A 20,848-nucleotide genomic window follows, 5' to 3' on the forward strand; every position below is an offset into this window, starting at 1 on the left:
CATCTATTTGTGTCATCTTTGATTTGTTTCATCAGTGTCTTATAGTTTTCAGAGTACAGGTCTTTTGTCTATTTAGGTAGGTTTATTCCTAAGTATTTTATTCTTTTGGATGCAATGGTAAACAGGATTGTTGCCCTAATTTCTCATTCTGATCTTTCATGGTTAGTATATAGAAATGCAGTCAATTTTTGTGTATTAATTTTGTATCCTGCGACTTTGCCAAATTCATGGATGAGCTCTAACAGTTTTCTGTTAGAGTTTTTAGGATTCTCTAGGTATAGTATCATGTCATCTGCAAATAGTGATAGTTTTACTTCTTCCTTTCCAATTTGGATTACTTTTATTTCTTTTTCTTCTCTGATTGCTGTGGCTAGAACTTCCAAAACTATGTTGAATGATAGTGGTGAGAGCAGACAGCCTTGTCTTGTTCTTGATTTCAGTGGGAATTCTTTCAGCTTTTCACCACTGAGAATGATGTCAGCTCTGGGTTTGTCATATATGGCGTTAATTGTGTTGAGGCAGGTTCCTTCTATGTCCACTTTCTGAAGGGCATTTATCAGAAATGCGTGTTGGATTTTGTCAAAGGCTTTTTCTGCAACAAATTGAATTTTTTCATGTAGTTTTCACCAGTAATCTGACTACATGTAGTTTTCCCCACCCCCTTTTATGCTGTTATACCTTAGAATTGTTTAGAAAGGGATATAACAAAGGTGTTCTGAATTTGGGTGGCTGCTAAGATAAAGCCTCAATATTAAAAGAAAATTTCTTAGCTGAGCTTTAAGGATCTGCCTTTTCTTTCAGTGGGTCATTTAGTAAAAAAAAATATTTGAATGGGTGGATGGAGGGGTGGATGAATTGATAGACTGGTGATTGAGCTAATTCATATCTTGGACCATATGTATTTTATATAGAGAAAAAAGATGCCTTTGCATTTTATATAGTGTTCAGTTTAGAACATTTAAGTAGGCATTTTTTCTATTCTTGTCCACCATGGCTTATCACAGGATGAATACATTAGGACCTTGTTGTTTGTATTTTACTTATTTTTAAGTTAGATTATTTTATAGATTGTTCTTATTAATACTTTCATCTATTATAACTTTTCTAGCTATAACAGGATTAGAACTGCCATTCTGAGGTGTGATTGTGGGAAAGAATTAGAGAGTTTAAATCTAATTATATTTGTTTGCATTTTTAGGCCCTTGATGAACCTCCCTATTTGACAGTGGGCACTGATGTGAGTGCTAAATACAGAGGAGCCTTTTGTGAAGCCAAGATCAAGACGGCAAAACGACTTGTCAAAGTCAAGGTATAGTATATGTAGATTGTATAGGTTACATGTTTAGTACCTGATATTTTAACTTTTCTTGGTGAATATACTTAAGAATTTTTTTCTTCTGCAAGATGATTGTGGTTTCTAGGAGTGATGATTATAAAGATACCTAAAAACAAAGCATTACTTGTGATTTTGAAGTATTCTAATTAGAATGAAATTAGATGATCATAGTTGGTATTTGAATACCATTTTACTACAGACTTGGTATTTATGTTGTTAGCCTTTTAGATCTGGAAGAGCCCTTAGAAGTCATATAGTTTAATTCCTTAATTTTATTTTAAGAAAAATGAGGCTCAATAAAGGGTTAGTGATTTCTTCCAAGGCCATTATAACAAATTAGTGGCAGAATGGGAATTACTGTAGTACATCAATTTTAAGCCCCTCTCCCCATTTTAACCATGAAAGATGTGATTTATAATTGACGATAGTAGGTCTGTTTGTTCATTCCTTATCTTCTACTTTTCTTGAAAAAAATCTTTCTAAAAATCTGTGTTTTGTCCAGATAATGCAGGAAAAGAAAGGTAGTTGCTTACGTTTTAGTAAATTATTAGTGTTGAAAAATATTGGACAAGTGAGATATTTTAAGATAGATCTTTATTCATTTGTTAATTATTTATTGAGTGGCAAACTGTACAGGGTACTCAGGCGAAAAGGATGGCGATATGAGAATAACCTGATATCTGTTTTCAAGGGATTTATAATCCAGATACCCTGTAAAACATTGGTTTGAACATCACCAGTTAAATAGACCATGGAGGTATTGTACTTCCAAAGGAGTGTATCAGTGTCCTTCTGGAGCTTTTCTTGTGCTTGTATGCCCAGATTCCTTCCTTATTCATGGATAATGAAGAAAGCTTCCTGGATGATTCTAATTTAGACTGCTAGTTAAGAACCATTGTGATGAGCCCTTTAAATTAACCCTAAGCCTGTAGGATGCTAGTCCTGCCTTCCTTCCCCACCACCATATCCTACCTTCAGTTTTTACATGCTGAGTGCCTGTGAAGTCTTGTGATGTGATTATCTTACAGTGCTCCTATAGTGGCATTTCCTGTTCAGATTTAACACACTGGTGTTCCCCGAGCACCTTTTTTTTTTTTTTTTTTTTGCCATTACTATCTTAGAGATGAAGAGGAAGCTTTTAATCAGTTTTCTCACTCTTTGAGACAGAGCTGCTGCTAACATATGTAACAGCTTAGTGTGAATTAAGACAAAATCCCTCCCTTATGGTGGAGACCCTTCTTGGCAGAGCTTGGCCTGCAGATAAGCACATTTGTGCTGGTTAGAAAGGTGTTCCTTTGGGCAGGAGCAGTGTTACATATCCATGCTTCCTTGGATTTTATCCCGATTTGTGATCTCAGCTGGATGTCCCTGTATCTTGAATGAACCAGCTCAATGATACATAGCAGTCCTGCCATTTCTTGCTGTCAATGAGAGGAAGAAAACTGTTAGTCTCTAGTGCTTCTGCTGATAGCACAGACTACCACCTGGTACCTTGTGTCTCATAACTAGTGGCTACCTAAAATTTCTTGCCGGTTTCTTTTGCTGCTCCAAAAATCTGCTTATCATTCCAAGCTAATGATTTTCTCAACAGATACGGTAGTGTATTTTTGTACCAGTTTAGTTTATGATTCAGAATAAACACAATTTTCAATAATTTGGTGATACACTTCTTCCCTGTCAGTTTTCATTTATTGAGCGTTTACTTTGTGCTAAGCACTATATCAGGTATTGAAACTCTAGTTAAGGTCTGATCTCTGTTTTTTTGTGTGGGGGGGAGTGGCACCTGTGACATGTGGAAGTTCCCAGGCCAGGAATCAAACCCACTAGTCTCCATTCTTATGGCTTACAGTTTAAGTGAAAGACATATCTGAGCACATAATTTAAATAAAGTGTAGTAGTGCTTTTGCATGAGACAGAAATGTCTGGGATGCTCTTGAGTAGAAGACTTATGTAGTAGCTGGTTTGTGAACCTATTACCTAAGTTGATTACCTCACATATCCGATAAAACTATGGTAGGAACGCTTGCTTTGTATTGGGAAAACATCCTTTTTTGCACTGACTACCGAAGCTATCTTTTTTTTTTTTTTTAAACCAACCAATTAAACGTTTAAACTTGATTATTTTATTTTAACTTACCTTACATCTGGTTTCTTATTCTCTGATTTCTATATTGATACAAAGAGTAAAGTTCTGGATCTAGATGGCCTGAGTTTGCATCTCAGCTCAACCGCATATTAGTTCTATGATTATGAACCAGTTACTTGCACTTTCTGTTCCTCAGTTTTCTTTGTTAACAAATGGGAATAGTCATACCTGCCTAATAAGGTTGTTGCGAAGATCATATAGTTGATGCTTGGCTCTCAGTAAATATTTGTTGCTACTGCTTATTATTAAGCCAGGCTTTCACAGGGTGGTAGAATACCTAATAGCCTAAGATTGCCACCTCTTTTTTCCTCATGTTTTAGGAAAATAAATTTTACAATTAAACTAATAACCAGTAGCTTCGAATAAAATATGATATGTAAAACATCGAGTAAGTTAGTCTGGAAAGTTGTCTGTTAAATAATAAAATTTTCAGTTAATCTACTTAGGGATTGAGATTTTTGTATAAACTAAGCAGCTGTTTGTTTAGATTGTTTGTAATAAAAATGAATTCATGCATTAATGAGCTTGTGTTGCTTTATTTATTTATTTTTGGTGGCTAATTAAATTTATAATCTCTAGGTAACATTTAGGCATGATTCTTCAACAGTGGAAGTTCAGGATGACCACATTAAGGGTCCTCTAAAGGTAATTCATTTGTTTATTCATTATCAATTCTAATGCTTCAGTGGGAAACACTGGTTGTGCTTGGTCTTTTAAAAAACTCACTGGTTACTTTGCTTTTGAGTTGATGAATATGTAATTCTCTCTAAGTGTACTAATAGAAAAAGTAGACTTTATGTTTAATAAAACCTGATATGACAGCAAAACCTAATTGTCCAGAAACGAAATAAACATCAAGGGACCATTGATTGCTTATTATTTACTCATCTGATTGGGTCCCATCTTTTTTTCACTTACTGAAAGGGTAGAATTTCCAGAATTAATAGATGATGAAGTGAATTAGGGATCAAGTGATATAAGTTCCATGATGATGTGAAAAGTGAAAAACAACAACAACAAATGAACACAACAAATCCTCAGAGTTTTTAATTCTTTGAAGCATCTGCTAGCCTATGAAAACTTTTTAAAGAGTCACCAGGCAGTTATAAGTGATACACATGTTCTTACATATGGATGATTTTATTTCTTCGCATGAGTTTTTTCTTCATTGGCCAGTGAATTAAATGCAGCTTTACTTTCCACTAGTGAGCAAGCTGATAGGAATGTGTGGGTAGTCAGCCACTGTGTGCTGTTTGTCCCTTTTGAATGTCTGAAATGTACATTGGCCTGGCTGGATTAATTTTAAGAAATGCTAACAGATCTGAAGAGATGTTTATAGATGCAAGAGAAAAATCCTTTCCTAATGAAGCTGTACTTTTCAGGTAATTAGTTAGATGTATGTATCTGCCAGTTGTGTTTATGGTTGATTTGAAAACTTTTAATTGGATCCTTAGGACATTAGTACCTTGCATATATAGTAGGTACTATGAAGGACTAAAACTTATGTTTTTTAATCTTGCCTTGTAAAAATTATTTTCCATTCTTTCTGCTTGGTAGATGCCATCTTTAATGTTACTTGTACGTGTATACCACTTGTAAGGACAAAAGGACAAAAACATGCACATGTATAATTTAGCACTTAGTATATGCTAGTACTGTGCAAAGTCCTCTGCACATATTATCTTCTGTAATTTACAGAAGAGGAAACTGAAGGGAGGTGGGAGTTAAAGTAATCTGGCTAAGGTCTTATAGCCAGTAATGACAGAATCAAAATTCTGATGGACTCACAGCCTGTAATTAAAGCATTGTACCCTTTGGATGAGAAGAACACACGTCTTAATGCCTTATTTGTGTTTTTGCCTTATACGCAAGCTAACATAGCTCTTCAGTGCCCTACCACCCTATTTACCTGGCACAGGCTAGCTGATACCAAGTACAAAAAGTGTTCAGCTTTGAAAGGGATAGGAAAGATAGTTACTTTGTATCCTCAAGCCATTTTTCTCTCCTGTTTCTCCAGCCTCTTTGGTTTTGGCAGAGTTGGTTTATTTTGCTTGTTTAGTTTTTATTTTATTAAAATGATATATTAGGGCTTAAGGCAATTTTGCTTTTGACACAGGCAAGTATATTAAATTTTGGTCTCAACATTGTTAAAGTATTTCTCTTGTCTATAGATTTTTTTTTTTTTGGATATAGATTTTGAATTGTTCCCTAATATACTTAGTAGCTTTCTGTCAGCTGATATTTGGATAGATGTATCATCATTTGGATAAATGTTTCTCCTTGAGGAGATAAACTTCCTTCCCAAAGTGGTGGTCATTTGATCTCAATGTAATTTTAGTGAGTTCACATGAAAATAATACTAGACCAGTTAAGTATTCAATCTAAAAAATTGGACTGTGTATTTGATTGTAGACACTCAATGAAAGTTCTTTCAGTTCTTCAGAATTTCTTTCCCTCTTTTGGGCATGTGTAGGACTGACAGTCTCTTCTCTGAACAGGTTTTTTTTTTTATCACTATAAAGGCCAATATATTTTATTTTTATTGAGATGTAATTGACCTATAATATTATTATTAGTGTCAGGTGTACAGCATAATGATTCAACATTTGTACACATTGCAAAAGGATTACCATGTTAAGTTAGTTAACATCCATTACCATACATGGTTGCAAATTTTTTTTTTTTCTTGTGATGAGGACATTTAAGATTTACCCTTTTTGGAGTTCCCATTGTGGCACAGTGGAAATGAATCCAAATAGGAACTATGAGGTTGAGGGTTCAATCCCTGGCCTCTCTCAGTGGGTTAAGGATCCGGTGTTTCTGTGAGCTGTGGTGTAGGTTGCAGACTTGGCTCAGATTCCATGTTGCTGTGGCTGTGGCGTAGGCCAGCAGCTACAGCTCCGATTCAGCCCTTAGCCTGGGAACCTCTATATGCTGCGGGTGTGGCCCCAAAAAGACAAAAAGAAAAAAAAAATTACAAAAAAAGATTTACCCTCTTACCAATTTTCAAATATTCAGTACATTATTATTGACTGGAATACAATAAGGTCCTGCTGCTGTACATTACATCCCCATGATTTATTTATTTTATAACTAGAAGTTTGTACCTCTTGACCCCCTTTATCCGTTTTGTCCACTTCCACTTCTTTCCCCACTCTGGCAATAACCAGTCTATTCTTTGTGCCTGTGAGCTTGGTTTTTTGTTTGTTTTTTAGACTCCATGTATAAGTTGTATCATATGGTATTTGTCTTTTTCTGTTTCACTTATTTCACTTAGCTTAATGCTCCCCAGGTCTATCCATGTTGTTGCAAATGGCAAGATTTTACTTTTTTTATGGCTGGATTATATGCATGCGCACATGTATCTTTATGCATTCATTCATCAATGGATATTCAGATCATTTTCATATCTTCACTATTGTAAATAGTCATACAGCCAACTTGGAGGTGCATATATCCTTTTAAATTAGTGTTTTCATTTCCTTCAGATAAATACCCAGAAGTGAAATTGCTGGATCATATGGTAGTTCTGTTTTTAATTTTTTGAAGCCCCCTCTGTACTGTTTTCTATAGTGTCTGTATCAATTTACATTCCCACCAACATTGCACGAGGGTTTCCTTTATTCCACATCCTCGCCAACAATTTTATTTCTTGTCCTTTTTTTTGCCGCCCCACAGCATATGGAGTTCCTGGGCCAGGGATCAGATCCAGGCTGCAGTTGAGATCTAAGCTGAGGCTGCAGCAACCCCAGATCCTTAACCCGCTGTGCGGGGCTAGGAATAGAACCTCCGTCCTAGCGCTCCCAAGACACTGCCGATACCATTGCACCAGAGCAAGAACTCCTGTTTCTTATCTTTTTGATAATAAGCCATTCTAATAGGTGTCAGGAAATAGCTCATTGTGAATTTGATTTGCATTTCCCTCATGATACTGAGCATCTTTCCATGTACCTGTTTATTATCTGTATGTCTTTTTTGAAAATATGCCTATTCAGATTTTCTGGTTGTTTTTTAATTGGGTTTTTTGTTTTTTTGATAATTGAGTTTGTGAGCTGTTTATATATTTTGAATATTAACCCCTTGTTAGTCGCCTCATTTGCTGATATTTTCTACAATTCAGTAGGTTCTCTTTTTATTTTGTTGATGGTTTCCTTTGCTGTGGAAAAGCTTTGGAGTTTAATTAGTTCTCATTTGTTTGCTTTTGCTTTGGTTTCCTTTGCCTTAGAAGACATATGCAAAAAAAGTACTGCTACAATTTATGTCAAAGAGTGTTCTGTTTTTTTCTAGGAATTTTATGGTTTCTGGTCTTTAAGACTTTAATCCCATTTTTAGTTTATTTTTTATATGCAGTGTGAGAACCTTTGCCCATTTTTCAGTTGGCTTCTTTGATTTTTTTTTTTTTGCCATTGAATTGTATGAGTTCTTTATATATTTAGGTTTTTAACCCCTTATCAGATATGTGATTTGCAAATGTTTTCTTCCATTCAGTAGGTTGTCTGTTCAAATGTTGATGATATCCTTTGCTGTGAAGTGTTTTAGTTTGATGTACTTATAAAGACCATATAAATGTAATTATGGGGATTTTCTTAATTAGGTGAAAGTATTTTAAATGATTTTCATTATTGGTTCATTAATAACTTATAAGGAGAACTTCAAAGGTATTTCTTAATTTTCCCCCAGCCTCCTTCAAAGGGGAATGGTGACATAGGACAGAGACAGTCAGTTTCACAGATAGGTTTCCCTGTACCCTTTCAGGGAGGTTGTAAGGGCAAAACCATTTCCATAATAATATGTAGATATTATTTTCCATTTGCATTATGTTGACATTTTCACTGATGGTACAGAAACGGTGAGTAAAATTGCTAGCACTTTAACACAAATCAAATCAAAAGTTGTTTTATTTTTCGCTACCATGCACTCAGTTTTTTTTAAAAGGCCAGTTTTTAGTTTGTTCTTATCTTCTAAAAGTTTGTCTAACTTTTTAAAACAATACTTTAGGTTGGAGCTCTTGTGGAAGTGAAGAATCTTGATGGTGCCTATCAGGAAGCTGTAATCAATAAATTAACAGATGCAAGTTGGTATACTGTAGGTAAGGGAATATATCTTCTTTCAAAATACATTTTTGGGGGAGTTCCTGTCGTGGCGCAGTGGTTAACGAATCTGACTAGGAACCATGAGGTTGCAGGTTCGATCCCTGGCCTTGCTCAGTGGGTTAAGGATCTGGTGTTGCCGTGAGCTGTGGTGTAGGTCGCAGACGCGGATCCCGAGTTGCTGTAGCTCTGGTGTAGGCCAGCAGCTACAGCTCCAATTCGACCCCTAGCCTGGGAACCTCCGTATGCCACGGGAGTGGCCCAAGAAATGGCAGAAAGACAAAAAAAAAAAAAATACGTTTTTGGGGAGTTCCTGTTGTGGCTTAGTGTGTTAAGGACCCAATGTTGTCTCTGTGGAGATGCAAGTTCCATCCCTGGCCTTGCTCAGTGGGTTAAGGATCTGGCATTGCCTCAAGCTGTGGTGTGAGTGGCAGATGCAGCTCAGGTCCAGTTTTGCCATGGCTGTGGTATAGGCCTGCAACTGCAGTTCTGATTCAGCCCCTAGCCCAGGAACTTCCATATGCTGCAGGTGTGGCCATAAAAAGAAAAAAAATATTTTCGGGAGTTTTCTAGTGGCTCAGTGGATTGAGGTCTGATGTTGATACTGCTGTAGCCTGGGTCACTGGGGTGGTGCAGATTTGATCCCTGGCCTAGGAACTTTCACATGCCACAGATACAGCACCCCCCAAATATATATATAAAATTTCAATGATAATACAAATAAAGTGGATTTTCTTGATTTACTTCCTTCCTCATTGCCATAGATGTTGTTGTTATTAATGGTTTTTATTTTTACATCTTTAAAATTTTTATTTCATAAATATGTACATAACGTCAAATTTGAAACTAGTGTGTATATTATACAATTGGATTTCTAGCTTCTTTTCACTTCAGAGTATACCTTAGAGAAGCTTTATTTATCTTAACCATTTTTAAGTGTGCATTTCAGTACATTCTTATTGTCAGGCAGTAGATAAATTTTTTGAGTGTAATATTATGTTTCATAATATTTGATGTACTATAGTTTATTTTTCTCTTACTGATAATGTTGTCAGTTTTCTTGCTGTTAAATGCTGGATTGAATGTCTTTTGTACATGGGCATTATTCTAGTATTTCTCTAATGTATACATTTAGAGTTAAGCATAGATTGAAGGGAAATGTACTTTTAAAACTTAAGAAGGTAAAAAAAAATGCTTTCCTAAAAGACTTTGTTAATTTACACACTCACGAACAGTATATGTATGAGTGTAGTTGTTTTCCCAGCCTTTGTCAAATTTGATGTTAATAATATTTAAAATTTTTTGCCCATCTAGACACAAAATAGTATCTCAGTTTTGTTATTTTTTTAAAGGTTCTTTTTTCTTTGTTGTTTTGTTTTTGTTTGTTTGTTTTTGGCTACACCCATGACATACAGAAGTTCCTGGGCCAGGGATTGAACAGAGCAGTGACAATGCCAGATACTTAATCTGCTGCACCACCAGGGAACTCCTTAGTTTTGTCTTTCATATGCTCCTTCCATGATTACTAGTGAGATTGAACATATTTTCATGTTTCTTGAACAAACATTATTTCACTTCACATCTTTCTTTTGAATTTCCAGCTTATAATGTTTTCTCAGTTTCCTTCTTTTTCATCTTGGAATGGTTGTCTTTTCCTTATTTTCATGATTTTAGTTTATACATTTTTATATATACGCACACACACACACATTGAGAACGTTAACCTTTGCCACTTTAGTTGCAAGTATTCTTCTATTGTTTTATTCTTATCTCTGCTATCAATTTTCATATGATAGTTTCCCTCTGGTCACCTTTTCCTTTCTAACTTTAGTTGTGAATCTTGTTTAAGAAGGCCTTCCTTCTCCCCATCAGTGTTATAAAATTGTTTTTCAGTGTATTCTTAGTTTCACAAAGAGCTTTTTATTTTAGCCACAGTTTTTTTGAACATTTAAAATATGTTAAAATTTTTTCCCAAATTGATAGCAGAGATAAGAGTAATTATTCCAGTATTATTTATTGAATGGTAATTATTTTTACTCTTTAATGACCTCAGAGATGAGAGTAAAATCTAGTAAAATGCCTTGATGTCAAAATTTGATGGAGCTCTGAAATAGTATACATGAGTTTTGCTTATATTTTTGTGGCTTAAGAAAAAAAATCTGGTGACGAGAGAGGAAAAATTTGATTTTGAAACATAAGGAAAGATTTGAATTTATGTTGGTTATAAGACCTGGAGCAATTCTATATAGTAAATCTGCCTGATAATTAGGTATAGTGAGGTCATAAATGTGGCACTTTTATTATTGAATATTTTTGTTACAGCATTAAAAAAATGCACTGAAACTTATTTATCCAGTCTCACATAATGTCAAGCCTCACATAATATATAAGAATCTAATTTTGGTATTTTGGCAAAAACTAAGGCCTGGTAACTTTATTTAAAATAGAGGTACTGGAGTTCCCGTTATGGCACAGCAGAAACGAATCCAACTAGGAACCATGAGGTTTTGGGTTCAATCCCTGGCCTTGCTCAGTGGGCTAAGGGTCTGGTGTTGCTGGGAGCTGTGTGTAGGTCACAGACGCGGCTTGAATCTGGCCGTTGCTGTGGCGAAGGCCAGCGGCTACAGCTCTGATTGGACCTCTAGTCTTGAAACCTCCATAAGCCTTGGGTGAGGGCCTAAAAAAGACAAAAAGACCAAAAAATAATAATAATAATAATAGGTGCTTTCTGAGTTGTGAGGAATATAGTATATTCTAAAATTATATCATAAAGTATACATCTGTGTATATATAAACTTATAATAAATTTGCTGGGACATTTCGGTACTTTTAAGTAGTTTTCAAATGGAGGCAAATTAGCCAACCAGGGAACATTCGACAATATGTGGAGATGTTTTTTGGTTGTCACAACTGGAAAGGGGGTGCTACTGGCATCTAGTGGCTGGAGGCCAGGGATGCTGTTGAATATCTCACAGTGTATAAGATCCCATGACAGTTATCTGGTCCACAGTATTAGTAGTGCTAAAGTTGAGAAATACTGCTTTAAATGATAAAAATAGAGTAATTCTTAGGAGCAGTCTCTGAATTTATGAAACTTCAATCTTATTTTCTGTTTCTTAGATGAATCTGTCAGTATTTACCAGTAGGAAAACTTGCTTCTTTGTTACAGTATTGAAGATTAATTGGCATTTAAAGGGTTTCTTCCTGAAATGCTAACTTCTTCCTTTTATTTGGTATTTTCTGTTCCAGGGATGGTATTTTCATTACAGGTATATTATTTCTTTTTCCCTAGAAATTGGAAAAGTTGCTCTACATTTAAAGTTACTCATTAGAAAACTTAAAATGTCCACTGAATTTTAGATCTGATCGTTAACAATAGCTCTTTTTGCACTAAAATTAATTGCTGATTTATGTCACTTTGTTGATCTTTGAAAAACTCTTCAGTAGTTTCCATTTCTACCCCCTCACAGTTTTTGACGATGGAGATGAAAAGACACTGAGACGCTCTTCACTGTGCCTGAAAGGGGAGAGGCATTTTGCTGAAAGTGAAGTAAGTAATCACTTAATGAGTGAACATATCTTAATATCATATATTGAGCAGCACATTTTTGCTTTCTCAACTCAAGCAACTTGTTAATCAGGAAAATGCATTATTGCATAAAACCATTAAAGTATAATCTGTGAAATCTGTTTAAGGCTTTATGTTTAAATACCAGGTTCTGTATTCTTTTTTGTCTGAAAGCATTTGTAACATTTGTCCATGAAGAAAATATAATGGGTTTGTTTAACTATTATCATTAGGCAGCTTTTATTATAGACTCCTTTAACTTAATTGTAGAAAAGAGATGTCTGACTTGTAATTCATTTGAACCCTGTCATCATTAAAGGATATGTGGATACTACAAGCAATCCCTAACTACAGTTGCTACTAAGAGCTGACATAATTTATTGCAGCCTCTCCTCAAGAAGGTTTGCCTGGCTGCCCTTTCTAAAACAGTCCCTTCCATTCCTCATGATCCTTTTAGGTTGAATTAGTTTTCTTTATAGCATGTATTGTTCTTACCACTAAAATATGTATATGTGCTTAATTATTTATTATCTGCTTTCTTCACTAGAATGTGTTGTGATGGCAGAGATTGTGTATGTCTTCTTCAGCACTTCGAGTTCCTAGAACAGTGCCTGGCACAGAGTAGAAACTGAATAAATGTTAGTTGGATGAATAAATGAGGTGCTTATGTTTGTCAGGGACTTTTTTTTAGTGCTTTCCACACATTATCATATTTACAGCATTGTGAGGGAGATACAATGCCTTTCTTCTACTCACAGGTAATAAAAAGTGATGGTCAGGGATTTCCCTCGTGACTCAGTGATTAACACACCTGACTAGGATCCATGAGGATGTGGGTTCGATCCCTGGCCTCCTCAGAAGGTTAAGGATCCAGCGTTGCCATAAGCTGTGGTGTAGGTTGCAGACGTGACTCGGACCCCGTGTGGCTGTGGCAATGGTGTAGGCTGGCAGCTGTAGTTTCAATTTGACCCCTAGCCTGGGAACTTCCATATGCCACAGGTGCAGCCCTAAAAAGCAAAAAAAAAAAAAAAAAAGAAAAAAAGAAAAAGAAAGTGATGGTCAGAACTGGTTCTCAAACCAGCACTTTCTAGCACCAAAATCAAGCTCAAAAAAATGCTAAGAGTGGAGCGTTCACAAAGTTTTGTAAATCAGAAAGTTGCAAGTTAGAATTTTTATGGACATATTGTTAACAACAGTGTCATATTCTCCAGTTCAGCCTATAAATATTAATTAATGTGCAGTGTGGCCAAACCAAGATTTCTTTTTTCTAGTAACTCTTTACAACGGTGTTTCTGAGGAGACATTTTAATATCTCTTATTAAATTATTAGACTTTATTTTCTGGTTTTTTGGTTATTTTCCCTTCCCTTGAATGATTGAAATCCCATTTTAATTAAGAACTTGGGACAGATTCTCTGTATTATGATTCTGGCCTGTCTTTTAAGTCTCATAATCTACCAGTTCCCTGTATTTCTGCCTCGTAAGGCTACTTGGTATTTCCAGATTACGGTTCATGTTTTCTTCTTTTTTTAATCTTTTAAAAACATTTTTATTACAGTATAGTTGGTTTACAAAGTGCCAATGTCTGTTTTACAGCAGAATGACCAGTCATACATGGTCATTCTTTTTATTTTATTTTATATGTATTTTATCTTTCATCATAGTCCATCCCAAGAGATTGGATATAGTTCACTGTGCTGTACAGTAGATCCTCATTGTCTATCCATTCTAAATGTAATAGTTTGCATCTACTAACCCCAAACTCCCAGTCCATTCCTCTCCCTCCCCACTTCCCCTTGGCAAACACAAGTCTGTTCTCTATGTCTGTGAGTTTGGGTTCATGCTTTCTTTTCTTGATTTCTGCTGAGCCCTGTGCCTCTAAAGCCCATGGGATATGCTTCTTCCCTTCATGATGTCTTTCATGAGCTCTCTAACCATATTTGATTTCTTTATCCTTTGATCCTTTTGCAGTTCGTTTGTTTTCATTTTGTGTTTTTTGGTTACTTTTATTATTTTTTCTGTAAAATTGTAAGCTGTTTTTGGGGGGAATAGCCATGTTTTTGTCATTTTGATAGGCTCTCCTTTTCCCAGTAGTGTTTTCTACACAAACTCCTTCAGGGAATAGTTAATGAATTAATTGTGGAGGTTTAAATATAGGATGTACATATAGCTTTGGGGCACTTAACAGTGTATTTGGCTTCTTAGACTGATGAAATAATAGAATTCTTTCTGAGTTTATGTAATTCTTAGAAATAATTTCATTCCCCTTAGTTAGAACATGTGATAATTATAGTAGGTTAATGAATGTGGGGGCTTGAAGTTGATTTTCTTACCTAAGTGAAAGCATATGTTTTATTTATGTAATCTAGAGAAACATGTAAGATACTAGTTTTGGTTTTGGTAGAATTTTAAGTTGGAATAAATTCATAAGATAGTTGTATAAAGGCCGAAGTAATAAGAGCAGATAGCTCATTGTATCCTTTTTAACTTTAAGAAGGATTGATTTTACTGTGTGTATCTGTACATGTTAAATTTCATGTTTTGCTAAAATGTATCAGAATACTGGTGTGTTACTCCTTACCTCATATGCCAGGTCCTATGCTAGGAACTAGGGGCAAAAGGGTAAGCTAAGTAGACATAGAATTTATCACTGGGTAACTTACCGTCTTTTGGAGAAGAAAAAGCATTAATTATTCAAAAATATTTAAACATTTTAAGTGGGTTAAGCTTTATGAAGATATGGCCAAGAGTTTATTTAATCTAACATCTATATATATTTTTCCTGTATTTGGTATTTCTGATATTTTCAAAAAAGTTTTAACTTTTTAGAAGTTTGCTCTGAGCATTATTGTTATTACTAGTATCTTCGGTCTGCGAGAGAAAAGCCACATGATACTGGCAGTATTTTGGGTCACTAATTCCATTAATAAGAGTTAAATTCAAGCTTTTTGTATGATATCACAATAAACACTTCAATCAGTTTGAATTCAGACACCAAAATCACTGGTTCTAGCCGTAACCAACTTATGATGTTGCCTATTTCCTGCTATCTATTAGAGTGTTCTATTTTATAGAATCTATAGACTGTAGATACTCTTAAGGATGACTATAGTGCATTCCTAATTTGAATATTATCCGAAAATTGCCTAATCATCTGGTATCCTTTCGGTGCATTTACTACGTGCAGTTGAAAACTAAAGAAAGTTTAGGAGTGTCCGTTGTTGCGCATAGGGTTAGGAACCTGACTAGTATCCATGAGGATGTGAGTTCAGTCCCTGGCCTCACTCAGTGAGTTGAGGACCTGACATTGCTGTGAGCTGTGGTGTAGGTTGCAGACATGGCTTGGTTCCTGCATTGTGGTGGGTGTGGCATAGGCTGGCAGCTGTAGCTTCCATTCGACCCCTTGCCTGGGAACTTCCATATGCCACATGTACAGCCCTGAAAAGAAAAAAGAAAAAAAGAAAAAAAACTAAAGAAAGTTAGATAAAATCCCTGCTCCATGTTTCCTCCATGTTACCTGCAGCCCATTTTAGGTAACAGTTCTTTGGGCATGTTTTCCCCAGGCCTCTGGAATTTTCTTTGAGTCTTTAATATAGCCAGGAGTCTCTAGTTTTGCTCTTTAAGTATAAGACAAGACAGATTCTACCCTTCCCTTACTCTTACCTGTCACATGAAATAAAGGTACTCCAGCTTTCCAGGGTTGAGGCCAAGGACAGAGATATTCTTATTTTTCTAGTTCTTATTTTTATTTTTATGATTTTTTTGCTTTTTGTTTTTAGGGCCACACCCAAGGCATATGGAGGTTCCCAAGCCAGGGGTCTAATGGGAGCTACAGCTGCCAGCCTATGCCACAGCATAGCCGCAGCAACGCAGGATCCGAGCTGTGTGTGCAACCTATACCACAGCTCACGGCAGCACTGGATCCTTAACCCACTGAGCAAGGCCAGGGATCGAACCTGCAACCTCATGGTTCCTAGTCGGTTTCCTTTGCACTGCCCCATGACAGGAACTCCTTATTTTTCTATTTTTTTATTATACAAGGGCGTGATTATTGTTTGAGAATGCCTGTATATGATTCCTAGATGACTCTTCAGAAGTCCTGGATATTTTCTTTCTTTCTTTTTCCTATTTTTTTAGGGCCCCACCCACAGCATATGGAAGTTCCCAGGGTAAGGATTGAATCAGAGCTGTAGCCGCCCGCCTATACCACAGCTATAGCAACAAGGGATGTGAGCCAAGTCTGTGACCTACACATCATGGCAGTGGTGGATCCTTAACTCGCTGAGCAACCTGCATCCTCATATAGCCTAGTTGGGTTCATTACTGCTCAGCCACAATGGGAACTCCCTTGATATATTCTTTAACAAGTGAAATGTCAGTTGCTTAAAATAGAAATCACAATACTTAATAGAAATCTCTGCTTTCAAGAGAGTAGCCTTAATTTTAGGGAAGGAGGAGGGACATTTAATTGTTTTGTTAGCTTGACAGAAAGTAAAGCTAAATTAATTTATTTACCCTGTTTACCAACTATAATACTTTGAAATTATTGCTCTTTGGGAAGCATATTAGGTGTAATGACAAATGACTTCTGAAGAGTTTTTGTCTGGCATGTATTGTATTTGGGCCAATTTTTGCCTTCAGATATTTTTAATGCCTGACTTATAAGCTGAATTTGAAAGATTAAGTTTTTAGCCCTATGCAAGTTAAGATTTTTGTCTATCATTTCAAGGAATCAATTTTTAATTAATGCTTTATGGCTCATACCTTTTTCCTATACTGTATTCTTTGTTGTTGGATAAATATGTATCTATATACCTTAAATGTGTTTACATATATTCTAACAAATTATGCAAAATATATTGTTAATATGCTTCCCTCTTTCATGTTTTAGTTCATTATTGTTTTAACAAAATTATCTGTTTAAAAAATAAAAGTCAAAATTTTTCTTTTAAATATTAGTGTTTAGTTTGTATTTAGATATCTCATCTTTAAGCTGACAGACACCCTTTCATATAATAGTCTTGTTTGTAAGTTTCAGAAGTCTTTATCATGAGTAGTTCCTTACTCTCATTGTGACAGTTTTACGCATCTTTAGTTCCTCTTATATTCATAAAAGTATCTGTAATAGCAAAAGTTCTATTGGATGGATAAAAGGAATAGCAACTGTGGTAAATCTTTAAGGTGCAGAAAAAGTGAGTATATTATCAAAATTGATATTCAAAGAATTAGGTTAATTGGGATAACATTTTCAGATTGATACCTTAACTTTTTAGAAAATAAAACCTTTTCAGGAAATAATCATAAGAAAAATCCAAGAAGTCTCTGATACTGAGAAAGAGATTCTAAAATCTTTTTTTCTTTCTGCTTGTAACCAACAACCAATTTTTTCCTCAAAAATCATTATTTTCGAATGTGGTGAGGGACAAGATTGACATGAGCTGTCAGTTGATAATAAGAAAGAAATGTTAATTTGTTGATTATTGTCTTCATACCAAGCACAATACTAGATGTTGCAGATTAAAAAGGAACAGAAAATAAAATATTAAATGTAGAAAAACTAATTTTTACATTTTCTTTAAAAAAAGTTTTATCGCAGAAAATGTTTGCAAAGTAATAATATAGCTTCTCTGAAGCCTTTTTTTCAAGCAGCTGATGCTTGTCCTGATAATTTTGTTACTCTTACTAAGAATTCTGTTTTATAGATTATGATTCCCTATATGCAAAAAAAAACTTAAACTACAGCTGGTCCCAATCTAGGGGTTAAGTACTTAACTATAGGTTTCTTATCTCTCAAATCTCTGTTTCCACTGAGTTGTATTTATTTTGTTTTGTATTTTAATCGTTCTTAGAAGTCTATCAGCCTTCAAATAGATAATAAATTTCTTTTCACTTTTTTTTCCCTTCTAGTAATGGACTCATTCATCTTTACTCTAAATCTTTGAAACAAAATTTTTCTATCCTTAGGGAAATTGTATTTTAATCTTCCTTGGGGGAAGTCTCCCCCCTTGGGGAAGTTTTAAATCTCAAAAATCTAAGCATATTCTTTAACTGATTTGATTTAAAAATTAAAAAAGAACTTGCAACCTAATAACTTTTGATGGGTTTATGTTCCTACCCACAGACATTAGACCAGCTCCCACTCACCAACCCTGAACATTTTGGCACTCCAGTCATAGGAAAGAAAACAAATAGAGGAAGAAGATCTAATCATATGTAAGTCCATTTTCATAACTGTTAGTTCAACCTGAATTCATTTCTCCTTCTGGTATTGTTTTAATAGTTATTAATTTTAAATTGTAATTTGCAAAAGTGCTAATGGAATAACAGAGTAATTTCACACTTCTTGTAATGGGTGCTTGACATTCTCCATGCTCAGCCAACCTTTACAGCTGTGTTATTTATCTGCCTCCCATTTCTTCTTACCTGTTTCTTTTTCTTTCTTTCTTTCTTTTTTGTCTTTTGTCCTTTTAGGGCTGCATCCATGGCATATGGAGGTTCCCAGGCTAGGGGTCCAATCGAAGCTACAGCCACCAGCCTACGGCAGAGCCACAGCAACACCAGATCCGAGCCACATCTGCGACCTACACCACAGCTCACAGCAATGCCAGATCCTTAACCCACTGAACGAGGCCAGGGATCAAACCTGAAACCTCATGGTTCCTAGTGGGATTCCTTTCCACTGCACCACGACAGGAACTCCCTCTTCTTACATGTTTCTTGATGCTAATTGTCAATATAGAATTAGTCGCTATTTCTTGAGTAGTACATCCTTTACTTTCCTGATATCATGCTTTTTATTCATGCTGGTGTTTTTCTGTCTTGAATGTCACTGTTCCATTCTACTGTCTCACTAATTTTTCAGTTCTCCACCAGAAATGCTCCCACCTTTATGTGAACCATTTTGTGCCTCCCTACTCTTTCCTTAAAAACAGACATGATTTTCTCTTTGAATCCTCTAAATTCTTTACGTTTATGTGATGTCATAGACAATATTTCATCTGTTATTATCATTGTAGTGTTTGTTTTCCCTTCCTAATAATTTTAATCTTCCTGACAGCGAAACTGTCTTAATTATTTTTTCATCTTCTTGTAGGTGTGACACACATTTCTACGTATTTAACAAATTACGTTTAGTGAAATGTGCCTAGGCTCCAAAAGGCTTTAAATTAAAGAGGATCATAGGATCAAAGAGTCATGAAGTTTCAGGTCATCAGAACTTAAGGAACATGGGTGTTTCCATTGTGGCTTAGTGGTAACCAACCCTACTAGTATCCATGAGGATGTGGATTCAATCCCTGGCGTCACTCAGTGGGCTAAGCATCAGATGTTGCCGTGGGCTGTGGTGTAGGTTGAAGACATGGGTTGGATTGTGTTGCTGTGGCTGTGGTGTGGGCCAGCAGCTGCAGCTCTGATTGGACCCCTAGCCTGGGAACTTCCATATATAGCAGGTGTGGCCCTAAAAAAGCAAAAACAAAACAAAACAAAACAAAAAAAAACCTAAGGGAACAGTATTTAGACAGTTGCAGAAAGAAAAATAATTTATTGCAAAGGAGTGAGAAACAGAATAGCATTAGTCTTTTTCAATAGCAGCACTAGATACTAGTAGTCAGTAGAATGCAAAATAGAGGAATGGAAATTTCTGTTAAAAGGAGGACTTGATTATCTAATATAATGGAACATTGGGAGGGAATTAAACTCTGATGATAACAAATAGAGAAAAAAATAACAAAAGGCAGGTAGTTACTCCCTGAAAAAGAATGTAAGAAAGGAAAACTATTTGTAGAATATAGGTTGCAGAGTTCCCGTTGTGGCGCAGTGGTTAACGAATCCAACTAGGAACTATGAGGTTGCGGGTTCGATCCCTGGCCTCCCTTGGTGGATTAAACAATCCAATGTTGCTGTGAGCTGTGGTGTGGGTTGCAGACGCGGCTCGGATCTGGCATTGCTGCAGCTCTGGCGTAGCCCGGTGGCTACAGCTCTGATTAGACCCCTAGTCTGGGAACCTCCATATGCCGAGGGAGCAGCCCTAGAAAAGGTAAAAAGACAAAAAGAAAAAAGAGAGAGAGAGAGAGAATATAGGTTGGGAGGTGGCTTAAATATAAAAGTTAAGTCCTCATAATGATAGAATAATGTGTAAAATGTATAAAGAAATAGCAGTATAGGAATATTTCTTAGAGGAGTTCCCATCATGGCACAGTGGTTAATGAATCCAACTAGGAACTGTGAGGTTGCGGGTTCCGTCCCTGCCCTTGCTCAGTGGGTTGATGATCCAGTGTTGCCGTGAGCTGTGGTGTAGGTTGCAGATGCAGCTTGGATCCCTTGTTGCTGTGGCTCTGGCGTAGGCCCATGGCTACAGCTCCAATTTGACCCCTAGCCTGGGAACCTCCATATGCCGAGGGAGCGGCCCAAGAAATGGCAAAAAGACAAAAAAAAAAAAAAAGAATATTTATTAGAGATTAAGTATTAACTCTCAGTTAAGAGTAGTTGCCTCCATGGAATAGAAGAAAATTGAAAGGATGGGGCAGGAGAATATTATTTTTAATTAATTTTTTGGATCTTAAATTGTTTAAAGACAAAAAAAATTGTTTAAAAACAATTTTGAATATTTCACTTGGATAAAATTTTTATAAATTTTAATGTGCCTAAGTCAGAGTAGTTGTTAAGAATATAGAGTTGAATTATTGAAATTCTTACTGTAGATAAATACTA

General features: G+C 35.7%; 1 protein-coding gene across 8 annotated transcripts in view; it reads left to right on the forward strand.

The window, feature by feature from the left end:
* ARID4B (AT-rich interaction domain 4B) overlaps positions 1-20,848 on the forward strand; it is a 157,253-nt gene that overhangs the window by 58,785 nt on the left and 77,620 nt on the right. For all 8 annotated transcript variants that reach the window (XR_007132442.1, XM_047762518.1, XM_047762520.1 and 5 more), the window contains exons 3-7: positions 1,199-1,309; positions 4,062-4,127; positions 8,481-8,571; positions 12,043-12,122; positions 18,261-18,352. Coding sequence is in view for 7 of the 8 variants with exons in the window: in XM_047762518.1 (XP_047618474.1) it covers positions 1,199-1,309; positions 4,062-4,127; positions 8,481-8,571; positions 12,043-12,122; positions 18,261-18,352 (440 nt within the window). In the remaining variant the exon portion in view is untranslated. The remainder of the gene's footprint in view (positions 1-1,198; positions 1,310-4,061; positions 4,128-8,480; positions 8,572-12,042; positions 12,123-18,260; positions 18,353-20,848) is intronic.

This window comes from Phacochoerus africanus, chromosome 15, assembly GCF_016906955.1.
Source record: "Phacochoerus africanus isolate WHEZ1 chromosome 15, ROS_Pafr_v1, whole genome shotgun sequence".
NCBI classification, from domain to species: Eukaryota; Metazoa; Chordata; class Mammalia; order Artiodactyla; family Suidae; genus Phacochoerus; species Phacochoerus africanus.